The sequence below is a fragment of the Carcharodon carcharias genome, chromosome 32 (assembly GCF_017639515.1).
Source record: "Carcharodon carcharias isolate sCarCar2 chromosome 32, sCarCar2.pri, whole genome shotgun sequence".
NCBI lineage: Eukaryota > Metazoa > Chordata > Chondrichthyes > Lamniformes > Lamnidae > Carcharodon > Carcharodon carcharias.
In genome coordinates, this window is record NC_054498.1 from 23,229,606 (window position 1) to 23,243,249 (window position 13,644).

A 13,644-nucleotide genomic window follows, 5' to 3' on the forward strand; every position below is an offset into this window, starting at 1 on the left:
CAGAGAGAAAGAGAGAGGCAGAGAGAAAGAGAGAGGCAGAGAGAAAGAGAGAGGCAGAGAGAGAGAGGCAGAGAGAGAGAGAGGCAGAGAGAGAGAGAGAGGCAGAGAGAGAGAGAGAGGCAGAGAGAGAGAGAGGCAGAGAGAGAGAGGCAGAGAGAGAGAGAGGCAGAGAGAGAGAGAGAGAGAGGCAGAGAGAGAGAGAGGCAGAGAGAGAGAGAGGCAGAGAGAGAGAGAGGCAGAGAGAGAGAGAGGCAGAGAGAGAGAGAGGCAGAGAGAGAGAGAGGCAGAGAGAGAGAGAGGCAGAGAGAGAGAGAGAGGCAGAGAGAGAGAGAGAGAGAGAGGCAGAGAGAAAGAGAGAGGCAGAGAGAAAGAGAGAGGCAGAGAGAAAGAGAGAGGCAGAGAGAAAGAGAGAGGCAGAGAGAAAGAGAGAGGCAGAGAGAGGCAGAGAGAAAGAGAGAGGCAGAGAGAGGCAGAGAGAAAGAGAGAGGCAGAGAGAAAGAGAGAGGCAGAGAGAGGCAGAGAGAGAGAGGCAGAGAGAAAGAGAGAGGCAGAGAGAAAGAGAGAGGCAGAGAGAAAAAGAGAGGCAGAGAGGCAGAGAGAGAGAGGCAGAGAGAATGCCAGAGAGGCAGAGAGAAAGAGAGGCAGAGAGAAAGAGAGGCAGAGAGAAAGAGAGGCAGAGAGAGAGAGAGGCAGAGAGAGAGAGAGAGGCAGAGAGAGAGAGAGAGAGGCAGAGAGAGAGAGAGGCAGAGAGAGAGAGAGAGGCAGAGAGAGAGAGGCAGAGAGAGAGAGAGAGGCAGAGAGAGAGAGGCAGAGAGAGAGAGAGGCAGAGAGAGAGAGGCAGAGAGAGAGAGAGAGGCAGAGAGAGGCAAAGAGAGAGAGAGGCAAAGAGAGAGAGAGGCAAAGAGAGAGAGAGGCAAAGAGAGAGAGAGGCAAAGAGAGAGAGAGGCAAAGAGAGAGAGAGGCAGAGAGAGAGAGAGGCAGAGAGAGAGAGAGGCAGAGAGAGAGAGAGGCAGAGAGAGAGAGAGGCAAAGAGAGAGAGAGGCAAAGAGAGAGAGAGGCAGAGAGAGAGAGAGGCAGAGAGAGAGAGAGGCAGAGAGAGAGAGAGGCAGAGAGGCAGAGAGAGGCAGAGAGGCAGAGAGAGAGAGAGGCAAAGAGAGAGAGAGGCAGAGAAAGAGAGAGGCAGAGAAAGAGAGAGGCAGAGAAAGAGAGAGGCAGAGAAAGAGAGAGGCAGAGAGAGAGAGAGGCAGAGAGAGAGAGGCAGAGAGAGAGAGAGAGAGAGGCAGAGAGAGGCAAAGAGAGAGAGAGGCAAAGAGAGAGAGAGGCAAAGAGAGAGAGAGGCAAAGAGAGAGAGAGGCAAAGAGAGAGAGAGGCAAAGAGAGAGAGAGGCAAAGAGAGAGAGAGGCAAAGAGAGAGAGAGGCAAAGAGAGAGAGGCAGAGAAAGAGAGAGGCAGTGAAAGAGAGAGGCAGAGAGAGAGAGAGGCAGAGAGAGAGAGAGGCAGAGAGAGAGAGAGGCAGAGAGGCAGAGAGAGGCAGAGAGAGAGAGAGGCAAAGAGAGAGAGAGGCAGAGAAAGAGAGAGGCAGAGAAAGAGAGAGGCAGAGAAAGAGAGAGGCAAAGAGAGAGAGAGGCAAAGAGAGAGAGAGGCAGAGAGAGAGAGAGGCAGAGAGAGAGAGTGGCAGAGAGAGAGAGAGGCAGAGAGAGAGAGAGGCAGAGAGAGAGAGAGAGGCAGAGAGAGAGAGAGAGGCAAAGTGAGAGAGAGGCAGAGAAAGAGAGAGGCAGAGAAAGAGAGAGGCAGAGAGAGAGAGGCAGAGAGAGAGAGGCAGAGAGAGAGAGAGGCAAAGAGAGAGAGAGGCAGAGAGAGAGAGGCAGAGAGAGAGAGAGGCAAAGAGAGAGAGAGGCAAAGAGAGAGAGAGGCAAAGAGAGAGAGAGGCAGAGAAAGAGAGAGGCAGAGAAAGAGAGAGGCAGAGAAAGAGAGAGGCAGAGAAAGAGAGAGGCAGAGAAAGAGAGAGGCAGAGAAAGAGAGAGGCAGAGAAAGAGAGAGGCAGAGAGAGAGAGAGGCAGAGAGAGAGAGAGGCAGAGAGAGAGAGAGGCAGAGAGAGAGAGGTACCAAGTAGAGTTGGGGGAGTTGGTGGGAAGAGTCAGACAGGACTTGGTAAGGGAGCAGGCACAGACACTCATTGAGGAACACATGGCTGTTCTTTTTAAAATTAAAGATAGCTCTCCTAAGTTTGCAGATGCGTTAATCTGCACTTGGTAATCATGTAGTAGGTTAGGATCAGAAAAAATTCTGGCTTTTTTCTACTGGCGATAAGTTAACTTTGACAGCTAGAAACTACTTCCTAAAACCCCGGAACTAAGGGACGGCTCAATGGGGCATAAGAACTTTAATCAGTACAAGGAATATCAGACTTGCAGTCAAAGCAAAAACAATATTTACTCCAGACTTTGCCTCAGTCAGAATGCTGAATCCCCCTGGCCCACTGATTGGAGATAGAGATCTCAGTATTACAGCTGGTAGCAGCCAGTATGTAAACTGCTCTCTACAGGGCTGAAGTTTTCTCCAAGCACCTTCTGACCACGAGATCAGACAAATCTCAAGGCTGAGGAAAAGTCAAAAGCACAATCTGTTCAGACACACAAGGCCAGGCCCCCTGAACTCTCTTACCTCTTTCCTCCATCTCAGCTCACACAGAACACGCTCAAAACACTCATGCATGTAGTTAAACTGCAAAAGGAAAAAAGAAAATACAATATCACAGATCGTTGCAAGGCATCCGACTGGCAGTGAAAAGTGCAGACACTGTTTACATATTTAAAATGTGGAAACGGGTCCCCAGCACGGTGTGAAGGGAAGGGCCAGTCCGAGCTGCCCCGCTACACCATAAGCATAAGTGACTTAAATACCCAATAGTTCAGCACCTGGGGGTTGCAAGCCTGAGAATTCTCACTTCTCTCCCAACCTTTTTGAGTAAAGCTGCAACATTGCGTCAGCCACTTCCTTGGAGGAATGTGGAGCGACCTGCTCCCAGAGGAACAACAGATAGTAACTCTCAAAAAAGGGAATTGGATATATACTTGAAAAGGAGGAATTGTGCTGGGCTGTGGGGGAAAGAGCAGGGGAATGAAACTAATTAACAAATCTTAAAAATGCATAATAGGCCCAATGGTCATCACCTGCACTGTGTAATTCTAAGGAGCGAACCTGCATTTATATAACGCCCTTCACAACCTTAAGATCTCCCAAAGTGGTTTACATCCAATTAAGCAATGTGATAATAACCTGGCAATTTCTTTTCTTTTTTAAAAAGTGATATCGACTAGGGATAAATATTGGCCAGGACACTGGAGAGAGCTCCCCTGCTCTTCTTCAAATAGTGTCATGGGATCTTATACCAGAGAGGGCAGGTTTTACATCTCATCCAAAAGACAGTACTTCAGCCAGTGCAGCACTCCCTCAGGACTGCACAGGGGTGTCAGCCTAGATTTTGCTCAAGCCACGAAATTGGGACTTGAACTCTTGACCTTCTTACTCAGATGAGAGCTTCACTCACTAGGCCAGGCTGGACTCCACTTGAACTGTCCAGTGAGGAAACAGTTCATGTGTCACTAAGGGCAATGGTGCTGGCTTATCCCATCAACAGGAAGCACCGAAGTCAAGTCTAGAAATGCAGTTACTCACGTAAGGAGTGAAGATTTTCACCCAGCGTGGTTTCTTTTCACCACGTATGTATTCAAAGCAGAACGCCATCCCCTCTTCGTCTGTGTCCCACTGGTGCATCTCGTCCCACTCAAACATGATCACCTGGTTCTTTTTAAAAAAATAAAGACAACTCTACAGTAACATCTTCACACAAAAAAATCACGACTTGAGAAAGGATGAGGTGATTCCGTTCAGGTAGTTCAGGAAGGATTCAAGCCATCTCTTTACAGCCCAAACACCTGCCGGTTATCAGCAGAATAGCTATTAGTACCCCGCCTACAGAGAGCAGGAGGTTAAGGGTTGACCTAATGGAGGTTGTGTCATGGATAACGGGTTACAGTAAGGCCAACAGTGATAAACAGTTTCCGATAGTTAACAATTCTTCCACGAGACAGCGCAAATTTATGACCATTAGAAGAGGTATTCAAAGAGAAGCTCGTAGCACTGAAGGTGATTAGAAACCACAGACAGCAAATAATTTAAAAAATGAAACCAGAGTTATTTGAAAGGGCTTGGGCAGCAAAGAGAGTGGAATTAAGATTTGATGGTGCTGGAGGAGAGAAGCATTTGTGCAGACTTTTTGGCTGTATAATTCCATGAGTGCGGAGACTGGACTCATTCCCTGGTCTGGATAGTGGGATGCAATTAATATAGAAATCAAACACCAGTGTGTAATGCCAGAGAGAAAGGTTCAACCTCTCACTCCAAAATGCACTTGGAGGTCCAGAACAATATATTGCTGGAGTATTGCCAGGTATTGTGGTCCCATCTCTCAACCAACTAGCTATGCACAACTCTTAGCCACCAGCTTAATCGGATTACTTTTCTCTGTGCAAAGGGCAGAAGATATTTTGGAATTGATGCTGGCACCACTGAAGCTTCCAAGGCATCTTGAGAGAGCTCTTGTTGGTTAAGCGTATCAAGGGATAAAGGGCAAAGGTGAATAAATAAGGGTTGAGGTACAGATCAGCCATGATCTAACTGAATAACACAAGGGCCTGAACTCCTATTCTTAATGAGCCCACATTCATCTGAGTGTAGGACAGTGTGTTCCAGCTATCAGTGCAGTTAGTGCAAGAACTGACCAAGAGCTAGTTTCCTCATTTTTGAAATACATGCAGAATGCACGTGCTGGTACCTTACTGTCTGAAAGTCATTGCCTCTCATAGGAACAATGAGCTCAGGGTCAGGCAGCTGAAGGGTCTGCACCCCAGAAAGGAGCTAACATTTTCAGGAGCGCAGAAAACTAGCAGGCAGGAAGATAAAACTAAAAGATTTCATTCCGTGCCAATGTCCCTTCTTCACCACATAGTTTGGTTGTGTAACTAAATACCACCTGCTGAGGAGTCAGGGAGGGGTAAAGAGACTGGTTCCCACAGCTCAGACAGAAGCTGCTGGGAGACATGCCAATATTTTGGAATCTCACACCCAGTCCCCAAGGAGAAGCCCGGTCTGGCTCTCACCAGCTGGCAACAGTAAACCCAAGGCCTAGAAACTCAAACTAAGACTGAACAGGTTTATAAAATTATGTATGAGGTTGAAAAAGTAAATCCACATCCTGCAGGTCACCATTGACCAGGAGCTGAACTGGACCTGCACATAAATACAGTGGCTACAAGAGCAGGTCAGAGGCTAGAGCAGGTCAGAGGCTAGGAATGCTGTTGTGAGTAACTCACCTCCTGACTCCCCAAAGCCCATCCATCGCCTACAAGGTGCAAGTCAGGAATGTGATGGAATATTCCCCACTGAGTGAGTGCAGCACCAACAACATCAAAAAGCTCAACATCATCCAGGACAAAGCAGCACTCCATACACCTTAAACATTCACTCCCTTCACCACCGACACACAGTGGTGGCAGTGTGTACCATATACAAGATGCATCGCAGCAATTTGCCAAGCCTCCTTCAACTGCACCTTCCAAACCTGTGCCCTCTACCACCTAGAACGAGGAAGGCAACAGAGATATGAGGACCTCACCACTGACAAATTCTCCTTCAAGTCACACAGCCTCCTGACTTGGAGCTATAATACAGCTCCTTATCTGGCACCGGGTCAAAATCCTGGAATTCCCTTCCCAACAGTACTGAATGTACCTACACCACGCGGACTGCAGTGATTCAGGAAGGCAGCTCACCACCACCTTCTCAAGAATAATTAAGGATGGACAGCAAAATGCTAGCCTTGCCAGCAATGTTCACGTCCCATGAGAGAAGTTTTTTAAAAGTGAGAAACTGCTTCCATCGGCAACATGATCAGTAAGCAAGGATGTAGGTTTAAGGTAATTGATAAAAGAAATGGGGATGTTTCTCCAGAGACTTATGATGATCTGGAATGTGCTGCCTAAAAGGCTGGTGGAAGCAGAATTGATAGCAACTTTCATAAGGGAGCTGGGTGAATATTTAAAATGGCAGAATGTGCAGGGTCACAGCAGGGGGGAGAAAGAGCAGGGGAGTGGGGCTCTAACTAGGTAGCTCTTTTGAAGTGCTGGCACAAGTACAATGGCTGAACAGCTTCCTTCTGTACAGCACCATCCTACAAACTTGCATGGGATCACAATCTGAATCCTGCTCACTGTAGGAAGGCTTTATTCTGCAACTGGGAACAGTAGGACACTACATCAAGACAAAGTGACACTGAAGAACCAGACAATACTGATCCTATCCGATCACACTTACCTCCAGTTGTCCATCCTCTGTGCAAGCATGGAGTTTAAAGTGCTGAATGCTAATGGCTGCCATCACATGCCCCTTCCTTCGAGAGTCACACCGACAGTGTGGGAAAACGATCTGATTGTAGCCTTCACAAGTCCGAATCATGTTGAGGTACTGCAATAAAGGGCAGGCGATTAGTGTCAAAGTGTGCGAATGACCTGCAGAAATCCTGCTCCCCCCACATCACTTAATGGAACTTATCACCAGAACCATCCACTGTTAAATCCTGCACTACTCTGTCAAGAAAGACTTGCATTTATATAGCGCCTTTCAGAACCCCAGGACATCCCAAAATGCTTTACAGCCAATTAAGAACTTTTGAAGTGTAGTCGCTGTTGTAATGTAGGAAACACAGCAGTGAACATGCACTCAGCAAGCTCCTACCAATAGCAAAATGATAACAACCAGATAACCTTTTTTAGTGACACTGGCTGCGAAATGTTTTGGGATATTTTTAGGGTGTGAAAGGAGCTATACAAATGCAACATTGCTTGTTCTTTGCCTCGTGCTCGCTAACCCATCATATCCATCCTTGCTAACCACTGGCTCTCCATCTACCAATGCATAAAATTCATATCCTGTCTGCAAATTTCTCCATTGACAAACTTGTCCCAACTCTAGTAACCTCCTCCAGCCACACTGCTATCCTTCTCTCCTTCAATCTGAGCCATCACTCTTGAACATTCCACCTTGCTACCTCATTCCACATCTTAAAATCAACATCACTAAAAACAGATCATCTGGCCACTTATCTCATCATTGTGGGAACTTACTATGCGCAATTTGGCCGCTGCAATTCCTAAACTACAACATGACTAGACATCAAGTGTACTTCATTAGCTGTGAAGCACTTTGGGACATCTTGAGGAAATGAAAGGTGCTACAAAAATGCAACTTCTTTCCCTTTTAAATACCCATCTCTGATCAGACCTCCCTCTAACTCTAATACCGCACTGTGTCCATTTTTATATCTGAAACTCAATTCCCATTGCCCACCTCTGCACCAGTTACCTTGACTGAGAAAGCCTATCATGAGCAACTTTGTGTCTCAAGTAACCAATGCTTACTTTGAGCCAGCCAACCAAATAGTCAGGAGTGACCCCTGCCATGGAGAGTAGATGGCCTGCTGTCTCCGTTACAGTGGTGACAAAAGCTGTTAATACAGCTATTGCTACTATTGAAATGAAGCGGAGGATGCAATTAATGGATTGGTGTCCAACTGGCTGGTATCAATTAGCAGCCTCCCGCTGTTGTACCTGGAGGTGAGCTGGCCAATGTTAAAGAGACTGTGTGCACGCTGAGCAACACCACAGCCATTGCAGAAGCTTGTGCTTGCTTGGACAAGTCTGACCTAATGCTACCATACCCATTGGGTATTCGAGTCACTTGAGGTCTCAATGACTCAACTATCCTTTGAAGAGTTGGTTCCATTCTCAGATTTTGGAAGGTGAGGTATAGACTTGTCGGGCTGAATGGCCTCTTTCTGTGCCATAAATGACTCGACGACTATCTTTAAAGATCAGAATCAAGTATTCTTCTTGTACAATTCCTGGTAACTAATAATCTCAGCCTGGCCCTAAGCTGCAGGTTCTGATGCAGATTCTCCTACTCTGTGGACACTCAAACAACAGAAAGGCAAAAATCCTACCATGACTTTCTTGTGCTGCTCCGACAGTTTCTGAAGCTGGTACGATTTATCACCAACTCGAATCCGCCCTTTCTTCACATCCTCCACGGCCTGCAATTATAACACAGCTGCTGACTTGGGCCAGTGACACTCAGGCCTGCAGTCATCATCAGAAACAAAAAGGGAAGACTTTGGAAGACTCTACACTACACCCTCAGAGATCTTTGCACTCCTCCAACTCTGGCCTCTTGAGCATCCCAGATGTTACATCGCTCCACCGCTGGCCGCCTTGCCTTCACCTGCCAAATCTTAAGGGGGGGGGTTTAGGGGTCAGCAACCTTTCTTACACGAAAAACAAAAAGCGTTTTTTATGCGAATTTGCCGAAGATTAAATCTACTGGGAGCCACAAGATGAGGATTTGATCTTTTGAACCTAAATATTTGTCAAATTGTCAAATGTTTCTAGTGAAACCATTATTTTATTATAAATAATAAAATGCATCTATTAGATTTATGTATCAATAGAAAAAAATCTAAATTCGGATCTAACTCTGAATTGTCACATTCTTTAACTTGTATATGCTATAACTTTGTCAATAAAGCCATCTTTAAAACAAGCTTCAATTTAAGATGCATAGAGTTAAGACAATTGCTTTGGTTATTTATTTTAGTGATTAAATAAAACTTCTAAATGCTATCTTGTCTCAGCTATGTTAGAAGTAATAATGGCTGTAACTATAAAACCTGGCCCTCAAACCAAAGGCATTATCTCTAACCATGATGCAGCTATACCACTCAGAACAGGTTTATTTAGAGCATAGTGATGGGTGTTTGTTAAAATGATCATTTGAAACTGTAGAGTGTAGCATAATGACTAGTCTTTTAGCCCCACCATAAAACATGGCCCTTATTTTTCTTGACTTAATTTTTTTTGTGGTTTTTTTCCACATTAATGCGATCCAACTGGGAAAGGTTGAGAATCAAATGAGATGTTAAAGAGCCACTGGTTTTAGACTCTTGCCCCAAGCTCTGGAATACCCTCATTGCCTTCTCTTTCTCCCTTGAGCTTCTTAAAACCTACCTCTTTGTCCAAGCTTTTGGTCATCCCCCTAATACCTCATGTGGATCAATGGCAAACCTTTGAGATAACACTCCTGTGAAAGGTCTTGGAACATTTTACTACATTAAAGGTGCTATCCAAACACAAATTGTCAAAACCGTTGTTGCTGGATGCTTGTCATTTGGGAACTTGCCACTTCAATCCCGGAATGCTTCATTTTTCTAGGACAGTAGATGAAACCACTTTAGCTAGAAAGGGGCTATTCTCCAAAATTTCTCACTGCAAGATCAAGATCAGGAACTTGCAATACACAGAAACTTGTGAAGCAGAAGGTCATGGATTCCAGTCCCACTCCAGGACTCTAGCATAAAATCTAGGTCGACTCTCCAGTCCAGGACTGAGTGAGTGCTGTACTGTTGGAGGTTCTGTCTTTCCAATGAACCATTAAACCGAGGCCCCAACTGATCCCCGGTGGAAGTAAACAATCCCACATTTTGAAAGGGAGAGTTTTGTTTCTGGCTTGTTCTGCTGCACTCTGTAGAAGCCTATCGCTGATGACTGTTAAATTACTAATGCATCATAGTCATCCAAAGTGCGAGTCACCCTGCTGCCATGGATACAGTAGTGTAGTGGTTCTAGACCAGTGCTTTGGAGCCAGAGAGTTCAAATCCAACCGCAGCAATTTGAAATTGAATTCCATAAGTTTGGTAATCTGCAGTTGGCACGAGGAAATTGAGATAAAAGCCCAACTGCTCCACAAATGGCCTTCAAAGAGAATCTGCCAGTCCTACCCAGTGTGCCATCCACACAACTCCAGTCCCACTCTAGGTGTTTGATTCAACCTTCAGGGACAACAAGGGCCCATAAAAGCGGACCCCTGCCAGTATCACAAATCAAACTTTAACAAGTCATTGTAACCAGCATCATGATTAATATACTGCCCCATTTCCAAAATGTTTTGAGTTCCCAGCTACTTGGGCTGACTTTGTCCTAAATTTTTTTTGTAAGGTGACAAATGTCGTGAAACTGCTCCTTGTTTCAGTTCTTTACCACTGAACTTCTTTTATAATCTTACAATGTCCAAATTAAACACAATAACAACAGGATTGGTCCTTTCAGTGAAGTGCACAGGTACCATGATTAATGGGCATGTACCTGCTTCTGAGCTAAATGGATGCTGAGGGGGCTGGGATTAATCTTGTTCTGCAGAGTTCTGATGCCGGGGCCCATGTGAAACATTAACCTTCCTCTAGCTCACATGCTGACTGACCTGCATATTTACAGTGCTTCCTATTTTTATTACTGATTTGCCCACAGTGACAAATGGGATCAATTTAGCTTCTAGCTGCCATGTCCCAGTTTACAGACTGCAGCTCTGCTGAGCAAGGTGAAGCAAAAATCATTGAAAGCAACAACTTTACACTTGTTTGGCATGGGCAAACACACTCACATGATACATGTACCTTATTTATATATATATATATATATATATATACACACACACACAGCCACACTAATGACAAGCCTGCACTGTGGAGAAGGTGACAACAGGTTTGTAGGAAGGAGTCTCCTGCCTAACTCCATGGTCCAAGTTAGGATTCGAAAGGATAAGTAGGAAATAACATGATAAGCAGATGAGAGATGCTTCTCAATTGTAATGGAAAGCATCCAGGCCAGTTCCCCATGCACCACTCCTACAAGGGGTAGTTACACAACAAACAGCAGAAGGAAGTAAGCTAGCTGCCATCTCAGTCACTAAGAACTCTGCCACAAGGAACTGAAATAGGGTTAAAATACATTACAATTACAGAAATGAAGCAGGTCTTTAAGATCTCCAGTTAAGCAATTACATTGCTGAGAATTTCATGATTTTCTTTATATCCCAACTACATTCTGATGCTGAAGTGCTTGGCTATGTATAAAGGAGTTGAGTCCCAAGCATACAAAACGTAACTATATGGCAGACTGTATTCTGTGTTGCAAAAACTGTACACTGCACAGTGAATTGCTCATGTACCTGATGGAAGAAGTAGGTTACTGCGAGGTCATTGTCATTCAAAAGTTCTTCTTGGGCCATGGTGAATAACCACTTCCTGATGACGAGACATGTCCCCGCTGCTGCTGACGTGTAGTTCTGTATGTACAGTTTGTGGGGAAACTCATTGGGGACCAGCTTCCGCTCTGTGAATGCACAAATTATTTTCTGCATCATTGAAGCGCAACCAGTTACTCAAATTGACCATCAATTTCAAAGCAGCAAAAAGGTTGGGAACTTTCCTTACTGTTGGGCAATGAGACATCTCTGGCAAATGAACAACACAGTTGAGGTCATAGCCATTGTGTAGTGCATGAATCAGTACTTTCATTGCTGATTCAGCACATCCTGATACTCAAATCTCTTCATGGCCTCACCTCTCCCTATCTGTAACTTCCGCTAGCCCTACAGACAACCGAGGACTGCGCATTTCTCTAACTTTGGCCTTTTGTGCATTCCCGATTTCCTTTGTCCCACCCAATCTGTGTCTTCAGCCATCCACGCACTAAGCCTCTGAATTTCTTCCTTTCATTTCTCCATCTCTACCTTCCTCCTCCAAGGCCCCCTTCAGATCTACCTCTTTGACCAAGCAGTCAGCTGTCCTAATATCTCAAGATCAAATAGAAAGTCCTGGTGAGTGAGTGATAAATTCAAATGAAAATATAATTTATGGGTCATTTCCAACAGAATTGGCTGAGCATTAGGAAACAGCAGGTAGTGATTAGTGGATATTTTTTAGGCTGGAGGAAGGTTTGTAGTGGAGTTCCCCAGGGGTCGGTGTTGGAACTCTTGCTTTTCCTGAGATATATTAATGATCTAGATCTTGGTGTGTAGGGGACAATTTCAAAGTTTGCAGATGATACAGAACTCGGAAGCACTGCCTACTGTGAGGAGGACAGTGTAGAACTTCAAAAGGGTTTAGGCAAGTTGGTGGAATAGTCAGATGGGTGGCAGATGAAGTTCAATGCGGAGATGTGTGAGATGATTCATTTTGGTAGGAAGAACATGGAGAGACAGTATAAAATAAAGGGTACAACTCTAAAGGGTGTGGAGGAGCAGAGGGTGTATATATGCATGAGTCATTGAAGGTGGCAGGACAGGTGGAGAGCAGTCAATAAAGCATACAGTATCCTAGCTTTTATAAATAATAGAATAGAGTACAAGAGCAAGGAGGTTATGCTGAACTTGTATGGGCTCTAGTTAAGCCTCAGCAAGAGTACTGTGTACAGTTCTGGGTGCCACACTTTAGAAAGGATGTGAATGCATTGAAGAGAGAGAACAGAACAAGTTTACAAGAATGGTTCCAAGGATGAGAAAACTCAGCTGTGAAGGTAGATTGGAGAAGTTGGGACTGTTCTTCTTAGAGAAGAGATGGCTAAGAGGAGATCTGATAGAGGTGTCAAAAATCATGAGGGGGCTGGACAGAGTAGATAGGGAGAAACTGTTGCCTCTCGTAAAAGGAACGAGAACAAGAGGGCACAGATTTAAAGTGATTTGCAAAAGCAGCAAATGTGATGTGAGAAAAAGCTTTTTCACAGAGCGAGTGATTTGGGTCTGGAACGCACTGTCTGGCAGGCGTGGTGGAGGCAGGTTCAACCAAGGCATTCAAGAGGGCATTGGATGATATTTGAATAGAAACAATGTGCAGGGTTATGGGGAAAAGGCAGGAGAATGACACCGAGTCATCATGCTTATTCATGAGCCAGTAATAGGCATGATGGGCTGAATGGCCTCCTGCACCATAACAGTTCTGTGATTCTGAGACTTTTAATCATTGGAAGAGCTTTCGCAGAGTAAGAACAGTAACAGACATCAATTAATTTTCAGGTAATGCAATGGAAGATCAATTGATTCTTCTGGGAGAGAGGGAAGTGAGATATCATCCAAATCTTTTTAACTCATGAAGGGAGTCTCAGTATTAGTTTGGGGGATGATGAAAACCAACAGACAATATTGGAGGGCAGGAAGAGACATGGCAGTCCATCAAGCCTGCCCCATACATCACAGGAGCTCAAGCATCATAACATTTGTAATCACCCCAAGTCATTCCGCCATCTGCACCCCATCAATTAATCCTTCTGTAACATGCTCCTGAGTGGGAGTTTAGTTGAATTATAAATTATTGTTCTTTTGACATGCTCTGGCATCATTATTTGTTCCCCTAATTATTACAGAATACATAAGTCTCCCTTACCAAAGAAGTGGTCCACAACTTCAAACAGTGTAAAGAAACTCGCTGTGATGCTATCCATTCGTAAGTGCTCTTGTACAGCCTGCAGGGATAAAACAGCAGACCGTGACACTGCGGTCAGTCAGAAGGTGAACACTGTACAGAACATGGGACACAACATGGCAATCAGCTTTACCAAAGTCAGCAACAGCAAGTTGAAATTTCCACTTACTGGATGTGGATTCAAATTTAGCCCAGAGGGGAAGACTATTACTGCTCTCCAGTGAGAGATTGGTTAGTCAAATGTATGATCAATACTGCTCTTTCATATCTCATATACCC

General features: G+C 44.9%; 1 protein-coding gene and 1 long non-coding RNA gene across 4 annotated transcripts in view; one reads left to right on the forward strand and one right to left on the reverse strand.

Annotated features, from left to right (window-relative positions):
• The window catches only part of LOC121272037, a 65,340-nt gene that overhangs the window by 17,005 nt on the left and 34,691 nt on the right, over positions 1-13,644 (forward strand). The window lies entirely within an intron of this gene.
• LOC121272036 (sorting nexin-27-like) overlaps positions 1-13,644 on the reverse strand; it is a 112,511-nt gene that overhangs the window by 11,902 nt on the left and 86,965 nt on the right. For both annotated transcript variants that reach the window (XM_041178418.1, XM_041178419.1), the window contains exons 6-11: positions 13,327-13,405; positions 11,115-11,278; positions 8,059-8,148; positions 6,375-6,524; positions 3,678-3,806; positions 2,664-2,723 (exon numbers count right to left, since the gene is read on the reverse strand). In XM_041178418.1, coding sequence (XP_041034352.1) covers positions 2,664-2,723; positions 3,678-3,806; positions 6,375-6,524; positions 8,059-8,148; positions 11,115-11,278; positions 13,327-13,405 — 672 coding nt within the window. The remainder of the gene's footprint in view (positions 1-2,663; positions 2,724-3,677; positions 3,807-6,374; positions 6,525-8,058; positions 8,149-11,114; positions 11,279-13,326; positions 13,406-13,644) is intronic.